The sequence below is a fragment of the Pituophis catenifer genome, unplaced genomic scaffold, assembly GCF_029215685.1.
Source record: "Pituophis catenifer annectens isolate HBS135680 unplaced genomic scaffold, rPitCat1.0.hap2 SCAF_16, whole genome shotgun sequence".
Taxonomy (NCBI): domain Eukaryota; kingdom Metazoa; phylum Chordata; class Lepidosauria; order Squamata; family Colubridae; genus Pituophis; species Pituophis catenifer.
Genome location: NW_027256896.1, coordinates 1,528,404 through 1,545,704, shown reverse-complemented (window position 1 = coordinate 1,545,704; position 17,301 = coordinate 1,528,404). Strand labels below are relative to the sequence as shown.

At 48.2% G+C, this 17,301-nt stretch overlaps 2 protein-coding genes across 4 annotated transcripts; one reads left to right on the top strand and one right to left on the bottom strand.

The window, feature by feature from the left end:
- The first annotated feature begins 4,391 nt into the window (after window positions 1–4,391).
- Window positions 4,392–12,368, top strand: KDM8 (lysine demethylase 8). 2 transcript variants are annotated; one of them, XM_070955431.1, is made up of 8 exons: window positions 4,392–4,859; window positions 4,940–5,112; window positions 5,236–5,368; window positions 5,694–5,735; window positions 7,351–7,500; window positions 7,917–8,009; window positions 8,205–8,408; window positions 10,621–12,368. In XM_070955431.1, the coding sequence occupies exons 1-7, from the start codon at window positions 4,392–4,394 to the stop codon at window positions 8,367–8,369; spliced, it is 1,224 nt and encodes a 407-aa protein (XP_070811532.1). In that variant the 3' UTR covers window positions 8,370–8,408; window positions 10,621–12,368. The 2 variants fall into 2 exon arrangements, with proteins under 2 accessions (XP_070811532.1, XP_070811531.1); XM_070955430.1 differs by lacking the exons at window positions 7,917–8,009; window positions 8,205–8,408; window positions 10,621–12,368 and having other exon boundaries at window positions 7,351–7,794.
- Window positions 8,800–13,548, bottom strand: NSMCE1 (NSE1 homolog, SMC5-SMC6 complex component). 2 transcript variants are annotated; one of them, XM_070955432.1, is made up of 7 exons: window positions 13,428–13,548; window positions 13,093–13,214; window positions 12,885–12,962; window positions 10,897–11,043; window positions 10,669–10,785; window positions 9,797–9,917; window positions 8,800–9,428 (listed from the first exon to the last, which is right to left on the bottom strand). In XM_070955432.1, exons 1-7 carry the CDS (start codon window positions 13,543–13,545, stop codon window positions 9,343–9,345), a joined length of 789 nt encoding a protein of 262 aa, XP_070811533.1. In that variant the 5' UTR covers window positions 13,546–13,548; the 3' UTR covers window positions 8,800–9,342. The 2 variants fall into 2 exon arrangements, with proteins under 2 accessions (XP_070811533.1, XP_070811534.1); XM_070955433.1 differs by lacking the exon at window positions 12,885–12,962.
- Between the last annotated feature and the right edge of the window lie 3,753 nt (window positions 13,549–17,301).

The window sequence follows — 17,301 nt, the reverse complement described above, 5'->3', positions numbered from 1 at the left end:
TATAAAATTCTGGCAACGATTATAGCGGAAAGACTTAAAAAGATATTAAATAATATTATACATTCGGACCAAAACGGGTTTTTACCCAAACAACAAATAAGAAACAATACAAGAATTATAATGAACATATTAGAATATTATGAGCTCACCCCGAAAAACAACTAGCGTTAGTACTGGTGGATACACAAAAGGCTTTCGATAACTTAAATTGGCAGTTCTGAATTACACAACTAATTACTATGAAATTTGGAGAAAAATTTATCAGAATGATCAAGGCAATATATTCAAATCAAACAGCGAAAATAATGGTTAATGGAGATCTAACAGATAAAGTCACCATAAATAAGGGGGTTAGGCAAGGATGCCCACTATCCCCTCTCCTATTTATTCTTTCGCTAGAAGTTTTATTAATTCAGGTCAAGGATAATCAGGAGATAAAAGGGTTAAAAATTAAAAAAGAGTATAAAAAGGCATTTGCAGTCGATATGGCTTTTATAATAGAGGATCCCCTCAAAATGGGAGACTTACTGATACAGGAAATAGACAAATTTGGTACGGATGCGGGTTTAAAAATAAATAAAAATAAAAGGAAGATAATAAAGAAAAAATCTCACACAAGGTCAAAATAAGGAATTAGAGAGGATATTGGAAATTCAAGAAATGAAAAAAGTAAAGTATTTTGGCATTTGGTTAACAGCAAAAATTTGTATAAACATTTTAAATTTTATAGTTATCTATAAAAAAAGATAACTATTTAAACTTACAACAAATTTGAAAAGATTTAGAAAATTGGGCGAAGCTACAATTATCTTTGATTGGAAGAGTGGCGACCATAAAAATGAACATCCTACCAAAAATTTTATACTTATTTCAAACGGTGCCCATAAAACTAGGGAATTTTTTTTTTTAAGAATTGAACAAAATAACTCTAAAATTTATCTGGCCGGGGGAAAAAAACTAGAATTAAATTAAAACTCTTACAAGATTCTAGAATTAAAGGAGGCTTCGGCCTTCCAGATTGGGAACTCTACTATCAGGCGGCAGCAGTAACATGGCTCAAGGAATGGATAAATTTAAAAAACAGAAGAATACTAACGATAGAGGGGCATGACCTTCAGCTGGGCTGGCACGCCTTCATTTGGGAAGAAAGGAACGGAGCTCACAAATATTTCCAGAGGCATCAAGTGAGAGATGCCGTACTAGAGATTTGGATGAAAATTAAAAGAAATTTCTACACAAAAATCCCCAGATGGATATCAACAATGGAAGCAATGATCTACCCCAATTTAATTGATTTAAAAAGAATAGTAACTTATAAAGAGCTTCTAAATGGGCAAGGAAAACTTAAATCCAATCAGGAATTAATATCACAGGAAATTAAAATAGATTGGTGGCCTTATCTACAGATTCAAACAAGATATAAAAAAAGATTCAGAACAATTTGGGTTTCAAACCAAGCAACAAGAAATGAACAAAATTCTAACAGGGACTGACGAAAAAATGATTACCAAAACGTATAACTGCCTCCTCAAATTCAAAATGGAGGAAGAAACTGTGAAAGAAATAATGATAATTTGGATGAAAAATTTTGGGTATAACATAAAATTGGAACATTGAGAAAAAGTATGGGGAGAAATTATAAAATGACGATGTTGGCCGCATACAAAGAAAATACTTACAAAATGTTCTATAGATGGCGTTTACCCCCAGCAAGATTGGCCAAGATGTCTCCAAAAAACCCACCAAATTGTTGGAAATGTAATTATCAACAAGGGACATACTACCACATGTGGTGGACATGCCCCAAAGCTAGAGATTATTGGTTAAAAATTAAAAAGTGGTTGGAGGAAATTATTGAACTAAAAATTGACATGAAATCAGAGTTATTTCTTCTGGATATTACAAAAGGAAAGATGAGTAAAGAAATTTGATACCTTATGCTACATATAATTACAGCAGCCAGAATATCATTTGCCCAAAATTGGAAACAACAAAACGCTCCATTAAACACGATTATAAAAAAAAGGTGCTAGAATGTGAAGAAATGAACAAATTAACGATAGAATTAAGAGACAGAGAGGAACTAGTATATTATGAGACATGGTATAGGTGGTATAACTGGCTGGAAAAGAAGTCTAAAATCAATGTATAGTGAATGTTAAGAGAAGATAATAGAAGGAAAAAATATATATTTAGAGTGTAGTTATGTATATATTGTATATATTAGATAAATAAATACTTAAGAAATAAGAATGTATATGTACACAATAAGCCGAAGGATATGATGAATTTAAGAAAAAATTCTGATAACGGAAAGCTGTAAAAATATAACTGTGATTTTAAACGTGAAAAATGTTGAATAAAAATTATTTCAAAAAGAAAAAAGAAAACCATTGCATACACAGATGGTGCGATTGCGCATGCAGTGTATGGGGGAACCACGTGAAACCTGCATACATGCGCAGATGGTGCAATTGTGTGTGCAGCACACGGTGGGGCACGTATGCAAAAGCTGTGCACATGTGCAGATGGTGTGGTGCACACAGCACATGGTGGGGGCGCACATGAAAGCTGTGCATATGTGCAGATGGTGTGGTTGCGCGCATGCAGCGCATGGGGAGGTGCCGTGCATTAGCGCAGATGGCACACCCATTTGCAAAGCATGTTCCATGTTCGGCACTCGGTGTGTTAAAAGGTTCGCCATCACTGCGCTAGAAGTCCAGATTCTTCCATAAAACCACTCCAGTACCACAAACATGAATTAGATGCAGTGCTATACTGTTGTTTATCTGATCCAAATTATGAGAAACTGAAAGAAATCCGGGAGGCTGCAATTAAAGGTCGGCAGTTCAGCAGTTCAAATCCCTAGTACAGGTCTCCTGCGTGAGCAGTGGGTTGGACTAGATGACCTTCAAGGTCCCTTCCAACTCTGTTACTGTTACTGTTTAAATTACCCTTGCAGATTTGGCATTTATCCCACTGTTTGATTCTCAGAGGGGGAATCTTCAGTCCTCCGTGAAAGGGGCCTCCTAAACTGCACGGGCTTCCCCTCAGAGGACTTTATTTAGGGCAGCTGCATCCTTCTCTCAGCACCACCTTTACCTGTGCAGAGCAGGTAAAACAGAGGGACCTCCAGATATTCTGAACCTTTTGAGCAGCTCAGGAAAATCCCAACTTCTGACACAATTCTGGGCCCCTTTAATTGGCCGTGCCTGGAAGCAACCAGGCAGAGGCAGCTTTAAGATCACCCTGGGTAGTTAACATCATCAGGCAAATCAAGGCAACCATGACACTAGAAGAGTGAGGGAGGGGGCAAGGAGGTGTCTGATAGCAACATCCAGCAGTCACTTGGACTCCCCAAGGAAAGTGTTTCCCAAGAAAGCTTTTATCTGATGTTATCTGGCCCACACCAGATAGGTGGAAAGGAAAATAAACTTTTACTGGCAAATAAATGGGTTACTGGCAAGCAATTTCCAAGCGGACCCCCTTATAGCAATAGCAGTTAGACTTGTATATCACTTTACAGCCCTCTCTAACCAACAATCTGTGTCCTCATTTTACCCACCTTGGAAGGATGGAAGGCTGAGTCAATCCTGAGCCTGATGGGATTTGAACTGCCAAATTGCAGCAGCCGGCAGAAGTAGCCTGCAGTACTGCACTCTGACCACTGAGCCACCGTGGTTTATATACAAGTCATGAGCCAGTCAGGCAAACCATAACTGTTAAAAGCCAATCATCAGGACCAACATCATGGGCCAAAGGTGACAAGGTAGGTAAGAATTTTATTTCATAATGAAAGCTTTGCCCAGGGCCTTGGGGATTGTCATCGCCTTCCCGAGCAGGAGGAGGAGGCAGAGAGCAGGCGGCTCTCTTCCCGAAGCCCCAGGCCCAGAGACGCCAGGAGCCGCGCCCTTTCCCGTCTGCTGCACAATCAGAATTAATAATAGATTCAAATAGTTTTTCTCAGCCTTGGCCGCTTTCAAGACGTGTGGACTTCAACTCCCAGAACTCCCCAACCGGCGTAGCAGAATTCTGGGAGTTGAAGTCCACACGTCTTGAAAGCGGCCAAGGCTGAGAAAAACCGAACGGGCCGTCCCGAGAGAAGCGCCCAGCTTCTCGCCCCGAGAGCCGCCAGGCGAGCGCCAGGCTCATCCAGGGGGCTTCGGGGGGCGGGTCACCGGCTGAACTCCCCCACGGGGGCGGGGCTTGGGCCTGCAAGCTCGGCCAAAGCTCCTCCCCTGCCGCCCCAGACGCAGCCCCGCCCACGCAGCGACTCAGAAGCGGCAGCGCCGCCAGCCCGCCCCCTGGCGTCCTGCTGGGCGAACGCGGCGCCTCGGAGTGACGCGTGGCGGGCGCCGTTCCCGGCCAGGCTGAGCTTTGGCGGGGGCGCCATGAGCGGGGAGCGGGAGGGGGACGGGGCGGGCTGGGCGGCGCTGGAGCCGGCGGAGGTGCTGCGCGCCGCTCGGGCCGGGCCGGGGCTGGGCGCGGCGGAGGTGGGCGCGGGCGCGGCGGCGCTGCTGGGCGAGACGGCGGCGCTGCTGGGCCAGGCCGAGGCTCCGGGCGGGTGGCCGGCGGCGGCGCGGGAGGCCTGCCTGCGGGCGGCGGAGCGGCTGGGCGACTGGGCGTGGGAGCGGCTGCAGGAGGGGCCGTGGCATCGCGTGGGCCGCGCCTGGCGCCGCCTCTTCGCCCACGCCTGCCTGCTGCGCGCGCTCTGCCTGTGCCGGGCGCGGGGGGCCTGCGCCGAGGCCCTGCGCGCCTGCGACCTGGGGCTGCTGCTGGGCGCGCCCGGCCCCGAGATGGCCCGCCTGGCCGCGCTGCTGCAGCGCCTGCTGCCCGCCCCGGACGGCCCGCCCCGCAAGGTAGGACGGCGGGAGGGAGAGGAGGAGGGGGGCGCGGGAAGGGAGGCCGCCTTCTGACCCCTCCCCTCCCCCCCCCGCAGAAGCCGCGCACGGAGCGCCCCCCGGCACAGGCGGCGGAGGAGGCGGCGGGGGCGTCGGTGTCCCGGGCGCGGCGCCCGTCCCTGCAGCGCTTCCGCGAGCGCTTCCTGCTGCCCGGGGCGCCGCTGGTGCTGGAGGGCGTGGTGGAGCACTGGCCCTGCCTGCGCAAGTGGAGGTGAGCGCCGCCTTCCCGCTGCCCGGCCGGCGTGGTCGACGCGGAGCGGGGAAGGCGCTGCAGGGGGGCAAAGGAAGCGGGAGGGGAATCTCTCGTTCACACCTCCGGCTTCTCTTGCCGCAGCGTGGATTACCTGCTGCAGTTGGCCGGCAACCGCACCGTCCCGGTGGAGCTGGGCGCTCGCTACACCGACCAAGATTGGTCCCAAAATCTCATGACGGTCGCCGAGTTCATCCGCCGGTTCGTCGAGCAGGAGGTCCGAGCTCTTCCTTCAGCGGAGTCCCCGGGGGAGGGGGAGGGAGAGGAGTCGGTCTTTCTGCCTTCATGGGGAAGCTTCCCTGGCAGTCGGTATTCCGTGGCCAAAAGGCGTGGAAGCAGCGGCAGGGCTGCCTTGCAGGATTTGGAGCTAGAGAGAGCAGCTCTTCATGGAAAGTGGGAGGGCAGGGCCGGTGGTCTGGTCAGTCTTTACAGGGGCAAATGGGGGGGAGGGAGGGAGGGGGGTCTCCTGCAAAGGCTGGTTTTGCCTCTTGCTGCACTACATAGCTCAGTCTATTTCTTCTGCCTCTTCCTTTTCATGCCAGAATCCCAACGGATACCTTGCTCAGCACCAGCTTTTTGACCAGGTAAATGCGGAAATTCTTATGGATCCTCTAGCTTCTCTTTGCCCTGAATCACACCCCAAAGTGTGTTCTCAGAGGCAAAAGGACTCAGGCCCCCTCCAATTACCCTTCACACAGAGATCTCTCGATAAAAATTGTCAGAAGCCTAACCCTCCTCCACCCCCAATTTATTTATGAAAAATTATATGGCTGCCCACCTGAGTCTCAGTGACTCTGGGCACTTTTACAAGGATAAAAGCCCAATAAAAAAACCATAAACCTGTCTCTCTCCTGGCATAACAATCAGATAAGCCACTTGATGGGCTCCATCTCACTTGGGTCCCCTGGCCCGTTGGCAAAACCCAGGTCTTCAGGGCCTTGCAAGAATGGGGCCAATCTTATCTCCATGGGGTTGATATTCCACAGGCTAGGGAGCCACCACAGAGAAGCCCCTTCTTGGTCCTGCATTCCCTGCCTCCCTGCTGGGGTGGGTTGGGTAGATGTGACTGGGAGAGATAGTCCTTCAGATAACATGCTCCCAAGACATGAAGGGCTTTGAACGTGACAACCAGCACTTTGAATTGGATCCAGAAGCAAATCAACATATATTAAACCTTACTGGGGAAGATCCTGTCCCTTGTAGACCAACCATGTTGTCTCATGCTGCTGCAGTAGCTCCCTTCACCCTAGTGCTCTTTTGGATGTTTTGCATCATGACTGGATGCAGATTGTCCACCATGCTGGCCTGGGTTGATGGCAGCTATGTCCTAAAGGACTCCATGGGGGGGAAGGCTGCTGCCGCTACATCACAGAGACTCTCAGATTCCATAGCAAAAATCCATTGCCCACCCCAGTAGTAAAGCTCCATTGGTATTGATGCACAGGGAGTATTGGATTGGTGCTTTTTGCTGTGGAAATATATTTGTATGAGAGCCGTGTTTAGTCTAAATGGCATTGAGTGTATGGCTACATCCAGTATTATTTCAATTTTTTAGCAAGCTTGCCCTGACTCCTTTTTTCTTACTCTTTACCGAAGAGGCACCCTGAGCAAGGAGGGGAAGGGATCAGTGTTAGGGACTGAGCATGGTGGATCCTAAGGCAGAAATAACTTTGCTTTTGGATTGCCGCAGAGTGCCATACAACGTAGGCTGAAGGTCTTTTGGGCAACATCCCACAAGCTATAGGGGAGGAGAGGAATGTCAGACTGTGGAGCCCAAATTTGGCCGTCAGTCTCTCTGATATCCAAGTCAAAGGAGCAGGGTACACAATGTGTGCAAGAGGCCAGGGCCCTGTCCAAGTGGAGAAGGAAGAGCAACTGCTACTGGCTCTCAGGGGAGCCAATGATGTTGATCCAGCAAACAGGCATGCCAGCCTAATGCCTCCCAACATCACTGGAGAAAAAGTTACCCTTATACATATGTAATATACAGCTGGGGTCATATGCTGATGAAAGACATGTAGGTGTCATCTCCATATTTCTCTTTCTGATGCTTTCACGCTATATATTTTACAGTGTAAATTTTACACTCCCATAAGCCGCCTAAGCATTTTAATGGCAAGGTACCTACAGAACTTGTTCTCTGCATGATGCAATACCTCAGATGCCCTCTTGACTTATACTTCTGATGGGAATCACTAGATCCCAGAGCTGAAGGAAGACATTGGCATCCCAGACTATTGTTGCCTGGGCAAAAATGATGAAGAGGAGATCACCATCAATGCCTGGTTCGGCCCATCAGGGACCATCTCACCTCTTCACCAGGATCCACAACAAAATTTCTTGGTCCAGGTTTGTTTACATCCTTCAGAAGTTTTTGCCAGGGCAGAATCAATGCTGACCCCTTGTGGTTCTTCACATAATATTTTGGGCAATAGGTTGCTCTGGACCACCATCTTTACCCAACTTCTAGCATTGCCAAAAATTCATTTTCCACAGCTTCAATTGGTCCGAATTATTGATGGGGCACTGAAGATATTTGCTGGGTGTTCCAAGTGCCTTCATAGCAGGCTGCTAACTTCACCCTGTGAATTAGTAGAAAAAGGGATACAGTCCGTGGCTTTCCTTCTAACTCTCGGGGCATGAAGAAATCATGCCATCCCTGCAGCGGCCTAGTCTGGAACATGAGAGAAGGGCGGGCAGATGACAAACATACATCTTCCCATCTCCCCATCATGACAATTAACTTTTCATGTTCCCATTTTCAGGTGATGGGACGCAAATACATCCGCCTCTTCTCTCCTGATCAGTCTGAAAAACTGTATCCACATGAAGGGCACCTTCTTCACAACACCAGCCAGGTGGGCGACACCTGCGACTTACAAAACGATGGCCGCTAGTTATCCACTGCGATTTTTAAAGCTGACTGCCCAAAAAGGCTTTGCCACAGGCGTGTAGTGTAGTGTAGACATTTCTTCCCCATCGTCTGAGGCTGTAAGGGGGGTATTCTTGAGCTTCTTGAAGTGTCAAATCTAAAAAAGGCATTTCTTTTGCAGGTCGATGTGGAAGACCCCGACTTAGTGAAGTTTCCTAAGTTCAAGGCAGCTGCATTTCAAGACTGTATCTTGAGCCCTGGAGAGGTCCTGTTTATCCCGGCCAGTTACTGGCATTATGTTCGAGCCCTGGAAACCAGCTTCTCTGTTAGCTTCTGGTGGTCCTAGTTTATGCTGAGAACAAATCAAGAGGAACCAAGAGTACAGGTACAGGTACAGAATGTCATGGCTGATCCAAGAGCCTTGCTGGTACAGTGGTCTAAGCACCCTGTTATTAACACAGCTGCTTGCAATTTACTGCTGGTTCGAATCTCTCCAAGGCTCAAGGTTGACTCAGCCTTCCATCCTTTCGAAGGTAGGTGAAATGAGGACCCAGTTTGTGGGGGCAATAAGCTGACTGTATAAATATACAAAAGTATGAAGGCTATTGCTTAACGCACTGTAAGCCGCCCTGAGTCTCCAAAGGGCGGCATATAAATCAAATTAAAAAAAAAAAAAAAAAAGTACACCCACCCACCCAAAGATACAGCAAGCAGAATAATCTATTCTTCTATGTCCTGCTACTTCCAAATGCCCTGGAATAATACACTTTTCAATATTCAGTCCCAAGTTTATTTTGTCAGTAGAAAATATGTCACTCTCAGCAACTAATATTACGGCTTAAGCAAGTCATCCTGCAGAGTCCCAAAGGGATCCGCTCTTGGGTGAGGTATGCAAGGAAATTAAAATTCCCTAATGGATCTACAACCCACTCAAGTCCCATCAATTCAGAGAGGGGGAGTGATGCCAAGAGCAAAATGTATTTGGGAAGAGGCAGGGATCACCTGCTGGGTGAGTGGAATAGTTGCTCAGGCATGTCCTGTTGTGCTAAGTGGGATAGGACCCATCTACAGTGATTCCCTTTATAAAATAAAGGAGAAATGTTGAAGACAATGCTCCACGGGCAGTAAATAAGGAGCAGGCCAACTGTCCAACCACCACTCAAAGCAAAAAGAAGGCAACATGGCTGCCAATAAAGACAGCAGCATAAGCCCTTGTGCAGTTTCAGCTTTTAACCCCCGCACAGCCCCACTTTGTCCAGGTGCACCCAGAGAAAGAACCCGCTCCTTCGTGTCATCCGAGAGGTCAGAGGCGGCGGCTGCTATTGCTGGTGCCTGAAGCCCATCCTGGAGGCCTTCCTGCTCTCTCTCCTGGCACTTGAGGGCAACTGGCTGGGAGGATGGAGGTCTGCATAGCGAAGGAGAAAATGCAGGATGAGTTGAAGGAGGAAGATAAGCCAGAATGGTGTCAGCTCACATCCCAGAGCCAGCACTTTTATGGCAATGGCAGGACAGCTCAACTTGTGGAAAGAATGGCTTTGGCTCTGTGGATCAGGGTAGTTCTGTTTTTGAAATGTTACCGTTTTCATTTAGTCCTCCCCTCTAAAAAGCCTCTATAAGAACGAGGCTGCCGCTTCCAGAAAAGCCTCGCGGTCTCATAAAATGAAAGAAAGGCCAAATCGCCTGTATTGATCAGACACTGCAGCCAGGTTATCCTCGCCTCCCTAGGAAAAACAGATAATTCTACAGACAGACATGGCACCCTGAGGTTTTTACCTGGAATCCTGTGAGGCCAAAACTGCTTGCAGTGAGGGCAACGGGGCTCTGGTTGTGTTTGGAAATACTTGGAAAGGCAAGAGCAATGGAGCACAATTCCACAGTCCTCACACACTTGACTCTGAAATGGAAGCAGTCCCGTTGAGTCACACGTACAGACGATGGCCAGGCCTCTGAGCAGATGATTTTGCCTCCTCAGCTGCTTCAGAGGTTCTGATGAGTTGGGACGAAATGATGCTGCCAGAATCTTAAGGCCTCCAAGGGAAGCAAGGGTGTGGTAGCTCTCCATAAACAGACTTGGCTAGGCTTGTCCTCTATTCTATCACCACCAGCTGCTCTATAGGAGAGTCTAGGAATGCATTTGGAGGTTTGTAATTGTTTTTAGCCTTGTGCGTTCAAGTGACAGGGCAAAGCTATGTCGCTCAGGCCTCTAGAACAGAATGTTACAAGCAGGAGGACCCTCCTCACAAAAAACTGCCCATCCACTGCCAGGGACCTTCCAGCCTTTGCTGTGCTGGGAGCCCTGCTTCCAGAGGCCCAGCCACTTGAGCAAGGAGACACCCTTTTCTGCAGTAAGTCCAAGCAAAAGTTGCTAAATGGGCAGGAATTCACCCAAGAGGTTGACCATCTTAATGTGCAGGGTTTGGCCCATCACCTGCTTACAGTTGGAAACTGCAGGGCAGCAGCTGCCTTAGTCTGTGGCAGCCAAACATCAGGAGTCTGGTAGCCCTCTTCCCTAGTAACAGATTTTGTTACGAGGTATGACTGGGCCGATGAAAGGTTAGTTCACCATTAATTACCAATCTACTACTGATTTTTCACAGGTGATCCATGTCTCTTGCACCTGCCATAAGATGGGCTGGTAGAGTTACCTGAATGGAAAGGCTGTGGCAGATATGGCATTTCCGGGCAGACTCCGGGTAATGGCGGAAGATGTACTGTTCCAGTTCAAGGATGCTGCGGATGTGCAGGGTGTACTCCCCTTCTTTCTGTAAAACAAATCAACAAGCTGTCAATCATCCTTGGAGCCCATCAGCCCCTCCTCCCTCATGTGCAGGTGGTGTGGTGATGTGCCTGTCATCACTGAGACCTTTGCCCACCTCACACAACCACTTCTTCTGCACCAGCTGTTGGAGCACTTGTTCCACTTCCATTTTCTTCATTTTTTTCGGCTTCAACTGGTCAGCCAAGTTCAAGATCTCGGTGGACGATGCAAAGCCGTTCCCGGACATCAGAATCAAGTCCAGCTGTAAAAACAAAGGACCTAATGTTATTTCTGCCAAAATTGTTTCCCCAGACAGACACGGGGTGCCATATCTTAGGCACCCCCCCCCCATAGTTTCCAATCAGGGATGGTGTGACCCGATGGGTTATTCCCCTCCTCCCATGGCCTAACAGGACCCAAGATGCAGAATGCATGTAGGAACTAGAGACTAGAACTTAATGTGTTTTTCCTTGAATAGATAATTATGGCTACAGCCCTGGAGAGACATGTATATTTTTGTTGTTGTTTTTTATCTACAGACCATTTTACACATCACACATGGGCCAAAACAGAAGAGAAAAAAATAGCTGTATCCTAAAATTAGTGATATATGCTTCAAGAAAATAATAAGGAATGTCAGGTTAGGACTACATCCTGCAGAGTCCCCTCCGCTTCATCAGTCCATTCCAGGAAAGTTTGTGATTGATCAACTCAAACCATTTGGATTATTCCAATGAAAGAGAATCTCAGTAGCTCAAAGTTTAACTGTGGGGTCCTTGGTGCTCTCTGAGCTAGACTGTTTGCTTGCAGATGTTTCCTTACCCAACTAGGGAACATCAATCTACCACCATCCTGTCAGTACCACCATCCCCCTACCACCACAACTGATGAAGCTTCTGGAATAAGAAGCGAAACATCTTCCTCAAGGAAAAACCGTCCAGTTGCATTTTTGAAAAAGCACCTTTGAGTCAAGTATGACCTGGATGACTCGGAATCTCCACAGACACCACCAGTGCAACCAACAACCAAGTTCAGAGACCACCCAGGAGCCCTCATGGATTATTTAGAACATATTCAGGCCACTTCACAGCACAAAATACTAGAGATCCAGGAGCTGCTAAAACTACAGGAGAAGCTATACAAGGCAATTCCTCTTCCTTGCTCTCCCAAAGAATTCCCTTTAGCAGAATTAATGGAGAGGAAGCAAACAGCACATTCTGGTTGAAGGGAATCTAAAGCTGGACCACCTCACCTAGGTGCCTTCAACCGCTCCAGCTCTAAAAAACGACTACTCTGCCTAAGAGCTTTAAAGGAAATCCATTATCCTTATTATCCTTATACTTGGCCACAAAAAACCTTTGCCAATATTCCTCGGAATTGTTACTTTCATCCCTCTCTTCATTTGAGTGTAGGTGAACTTTGAAACAGAGGAAAGGATACAAGGAACCCATAAATGGTCCAGAGGTTCACGTGCCTCCAGCTTCTATCCAGACTTTCATAAAATCCATCCTACCAACAGTCACACAAGCGAGACTGAAGTCCGGCCCCAGGGTAAACTCAATAAAATGTAAACGTTAAACAAACAAACGGAGTTATTGTAGTGTCCAGAATTTATCTAACTCTATCTCAGCAGAATCCCTCTACTTCATCAGAAGCTCCAATTCAAATCACTGTTTCATTCTCAAAGCACCACCCATGAGGCCTTTCTGCTGCCTCTGCCATGAATCCATGCTGACCACCCAGGTGGAGCAGGGCAGGCGTCCCGAGGAGAAGCGGTGGCATGTCAAAGCAAGCTCTGGAGGCTATTTTGCCCAGAGTTGGGGAGAGGCCCCTGGTTTGTAGCAATTGGTGGGGAGGCTGCGCCCGGAAGGCTGCTCTGCAACAGCGCTTAGCCTTCTCTGCCGCTTCACGGGGCTTCCAGCCTCTCTAGGCCGTTTACGGAGTCAGCCTTTTGGCCCCGACAACCGGGCTCCTCGTCTGACTGACCTGGGGAGGCTGAGCGGCAGGTGAGGCTCCTACTGCAGGTGGCGGAATCCGCTCATCTCCTCCCAGGTGCCGCTGCCGAGGCCTCCCGAGCCACCACAGCGGCAGCGGCGGACTTACCGTCTTCTTGAAGAGCTCCAGCTCGTTCTCGGAGAAGTCGCTGGCCATTTTGGTGAGGTCGGTCTCTGCCAGGTTCACCTGGGGAGGGGAGGGGAGGGGAGGAGCGCGGTTGGGGGCTCAGCACAGGCAGCGCCGGGTCAGAGGGCCCAGCCACGGGAGGCCTTTACACCCCCGAGGGCCCCGGGCGCCTCGTAGGTCGGCAGCTCACCAGGGCCACGTAGGTGCCGCCGCTGTCTTCCGCCGAGCCCTTCCGGATCTCCATGGAGAGCGGCTGCAGCTGCGCGTTCAGGGCGGCCAGGAAGTCGTCCAGGGCGTCGCTGGCGCCGGGGGCTGCCGGGAGGCACAAGGGGGAGGGGGAGCGTCAGGCAGCCGTCCCCCCCCCCCCGAGCCCCGCACCCGCGCACCCCCCCCCCACAGGGCCCCGGGGCGGCGGCGGCAGCCTCCGGGCGGGGCGGGAGAGGCCCCCGAGCGTTCGCCCAGCCGTTCCGGGCTTCTGAGGGGACCCCCGAGCCGCCCCTCGGGACAAGGGCGGCCCCCACTGACCCGGGTGCCGCTGGCAGCACAGCCGGCGCAGCCGCTCCGCCTCGGCCGCCTCCACCACCCCGCGGGCCAGCAGCGCCTGCAGGAAGCGCCGGTGCGCGTCGCTCAGCGCGGCGGCCATGGCGGGCGGGGGCGGGGCTTCCGCGCGCCCTCTCCGGTCTCCGGAGCGCCCTCTGGCGGGTGGACGGAGGCCTGCAGCAGCCCGCGGGCGCCTCCCTTCCGTTCCTGGCTGGTGCGGAGGCGGCGCCTCGATGTCGGCGGGGGGGGGGGAGGGGGAGGAGGAGCGGGTCGCATCTCTGGGAGCGGATGGCCCGACGGCTCCCCTGAAACTCCGGGGGGGGGGGCTTAGTTCCCGGGGAAGGGTCCCTTAGTTGCCACGGAAAGCGGAGCCGCCGACCCGAGCGTGACTCGAGGAAGTGGCCGACCCCGCACGGGACCCCAGAGCTTTGGAGGGGGCGAAGGGAAGGGCCGCTCCGGGAGCTCTTTAGAAGCGCCGGCCTGGAAGGCGCGGGAGCCCGCCTGGCGTTGGTGGTCCCTGCGGGGAAACCCCGTGCTGGGCTGCTGGGTGGGTGCCTGTAAGGACCTGCCTGTCTGCCCACGCTAGCCCTTTTTATATACAACTCAGGGGGTGAACATGTAGAACATAGAACCTTAGAGCTGGAGGGGACCTCAGAGGTCTTCTAGTCCAACCCTCTGCTCAAGGCAGGAGCCTTACGCCACCCCAGCATGATCCCACTTATCCTTCTCTTCCAGAGACTCACTAGACATAACTAATTCCTGCAAGCCTTCATCATACGATTTAGCATCCAGCCCCCTAGGCATCTTTGTGGCTCTTCTCTGCACTCTTTCTAGAGTCTCAACATCTTGTTTGTGTCATGGTGACCAAAACTGAATGCAGTATTCCAAGTGTGGCCTCACCAAGGCTTTATAAAGTGGTATTAACACTTCATGTGATCCTGAAGTGATCCTTCTGTTAATGCAGCCTAGAACTGTGTTGGCTTTTGTGGCCGTTACAGAACGTTGCTGGATCATACGTAAGCGGTGACCCACTGGGATACCTAACAGTTGTTGCTATTGAGCCAGGCACTTCCTATTTATGCCTATGCATTTGGTTATACTGTTGTGGATTTAATAAGACAAACACAACTTTTGGGTTGATCAGAGACAGATTTTATATATTGCGCAATAGGTTCAAGGCTCTGTACATGAAGCGTTGAACAAAGACAGGAATTAGGTACACTGGTTTTATACCCTTCTAGACAAAGGATTCTTTTGAAGTCAGCAGTTCATATGGTCCTATACATTTATCAATTTTAATTGACATTACAGAGTTTCTTTGCAAAACAATCATAATTCTTTTTTGTAGATTACTGAAGCATATCTTTTATCTTTTGACGATGGACAACTTTTAACTCATGTGGATCCCCTTGACCTAACCAACCTTTAAGCTGTATGTCATTAGAATGTTCCTTTCTTCTGACAGCTTAGAGGCCTCCTAGAGGAACCAAAAGGACCTTGGCTGAGTTTGTACTCTTTCCAGCCGGATGCATTGCTTTTTAGAATAGAGTGAATAGAAAGTTATCCAGTGGTCATCCATCAGAGCCCACTTCATTACATTATTCCCCCCTCTGAAAGTTTTTCAATGCAGAAACTTTCACTATTCTCATATAAGTTTAACTTCTGAGTATACAAGATTCCAATAAACAAATCTACCATATATAGGGTCTAACAAAAGATAATTAATAAAAGTAAAAAATAGGTAGTTCTTGATTGTTTTTCTACTCTCTTGATTCTTGGGGAGATTCTCTATCTTTTTCTACAGGTTCCATTTCCTCATATGGGTCTGCCTCAGAATCTTTATGTTCTTCCACAGGATATGGACCAAGTTGATTAAGAAAACGTTCTATCAAAGCTAGTTCCTTTTCAACTTGAATCTCCTTTACTGTTCTTATTTATAGATGTTTCAGCATAGGGATTGCACAAGGAATAAAAGCTAGGCCTGCCACAGCCATATTAATTCACCCGGATCCAGACAACCAAGAAAACCACATGTCAGTTGTTTATAACCTCTGACCTATCTTGGAAGCCCTATCCTGCAATTCCTTGGCAATTTCTCTGACCACACCTGATTTGTTACATGTTCCTGTCCAGTTTGTTGGTAAACACAAATATGCATCCTTTCCACATAAGATTTATGGAAAAGGCATGCACTCAGTAGTTCCTTGCATTAGTCCAGACCCCTAAGTCCCTGCCACAAACATTCCTGCCAGTGGTTGCAATGGGACTTCCAGTGAGAGGTCCTTCTGTTTATCTCTGAGAATTGGTCCTTCAAAAAACATATCGAGAGGTAGTATTTCCAGGTGGAAAAAGGATACACAAATCTAATTTGGACTTCAAGTTGAACCAAAGTGGAAATTCTGAAGGTTGAAATGGTCTTGGACAGATTCCATCCACCCCACTTTCCCTTCTTAAAGTTTATTTCTGGTAGCCTTTGTTCTAACCCAGAGTTGTGGTTTGACAGGAACAGCATGATAAGATGTAGGGCTAGCAGATAAACATAAGCAGCATTTCTGACCTAGGGTAGGGTCATACTGTTTAACAAGATCTTGACTTTATTCCAAAATCCGTGATATATAGTCTCCTCTATGCAATTGTTGTAGAGGCCCATTTTCCTTATCTATTCCCCCCTCAGCTGGGAATGTCAATAGTGCAACCTTAGGTGGTGGAGTTGACTTAGGTCTAAGGTAACGACCTCGTGCATATACAATGCGTTCTTGGCGTGAGTGAACTTGACCTAAAGTGTCTCCACTTGGGGAATCAATGTTCATCTTATGTTCACTTGAGAGTCCTAGTGCGAATAATGTCCAAAGCCATAAACAAATCATAATCAACCATGGTGTGAAGCTCACTACGTCAGGGAAAGGGTTAGTGGTGCATGTGATTTGGGAAAAAGGAGTAGTAATAAAAATCCTAGGTCTACCACAAAAACGTTCCTTATATATGTAAAACAAAATTACTAGTAAGATTAGAAAAACAAATACCCACAAAACGTATTCCCAAACTTCTAATAACATTAGCATGTGTAAGAAAGTGTTATATTAAAGCTAATAATATGTATATGTACAATGTGAAGGCAGTTGTCCTCTTTACAAATCTTCCGCCGTGCGTTGAGAATCAGCTTCCGGAGTGATTCAGCAAGGCTGATGATCACCTGGTATCAGTCTCATCCAGTGGATCCAGGATCGTCCTCCTAAGATCTTAAAAACACAATTACAAAACCAATACATCTGGGCGAGTGCGCAAAGGAATCTGAGCAGTTGTAGTCCTTTTCAGTTGGGAAACAGCATAGGCAACCACTGAATCCTAAGAAAGAAAAAATACAAAAATAGTCCAGATGATGAAGAATGCTATTCCCACTGGTGGCTGGATCCTTTGGATCATCAACTTCACTGGATTTCCTTGATGAGATTGAGCCCGTTCACTTGGGGTCTAACTTCCGTCCAGTTTGGATTAACATCCAATCATCGTGGTGGAATTTGTGGACTGGAAACTTCAAAGGTGATGTTTGGGCTAATAGTCCTTGTTTCCTAAAAACTTTAAAATATCTGGACAGGTTATACACATATTGTTTCAATATTTTGTCTCTGGTTTCCAAGGAAGTAATGCATATGCTTCCTGTAGTGAAAACTACTCCAAACAACAGTTCATATGATGATAATCTGTCTAGGTTGGGTAAAACTCTTGACACCACTGTTGCTGTAGCATTACTGCAGATAAAAGCTGCAACCCACATTTGTTTATAATTGATGTTACTAAAGGATATATCCCAATACAATCATAGCTTAGTTTAAAAGTTCATGTACAATAGCTTGAAGTC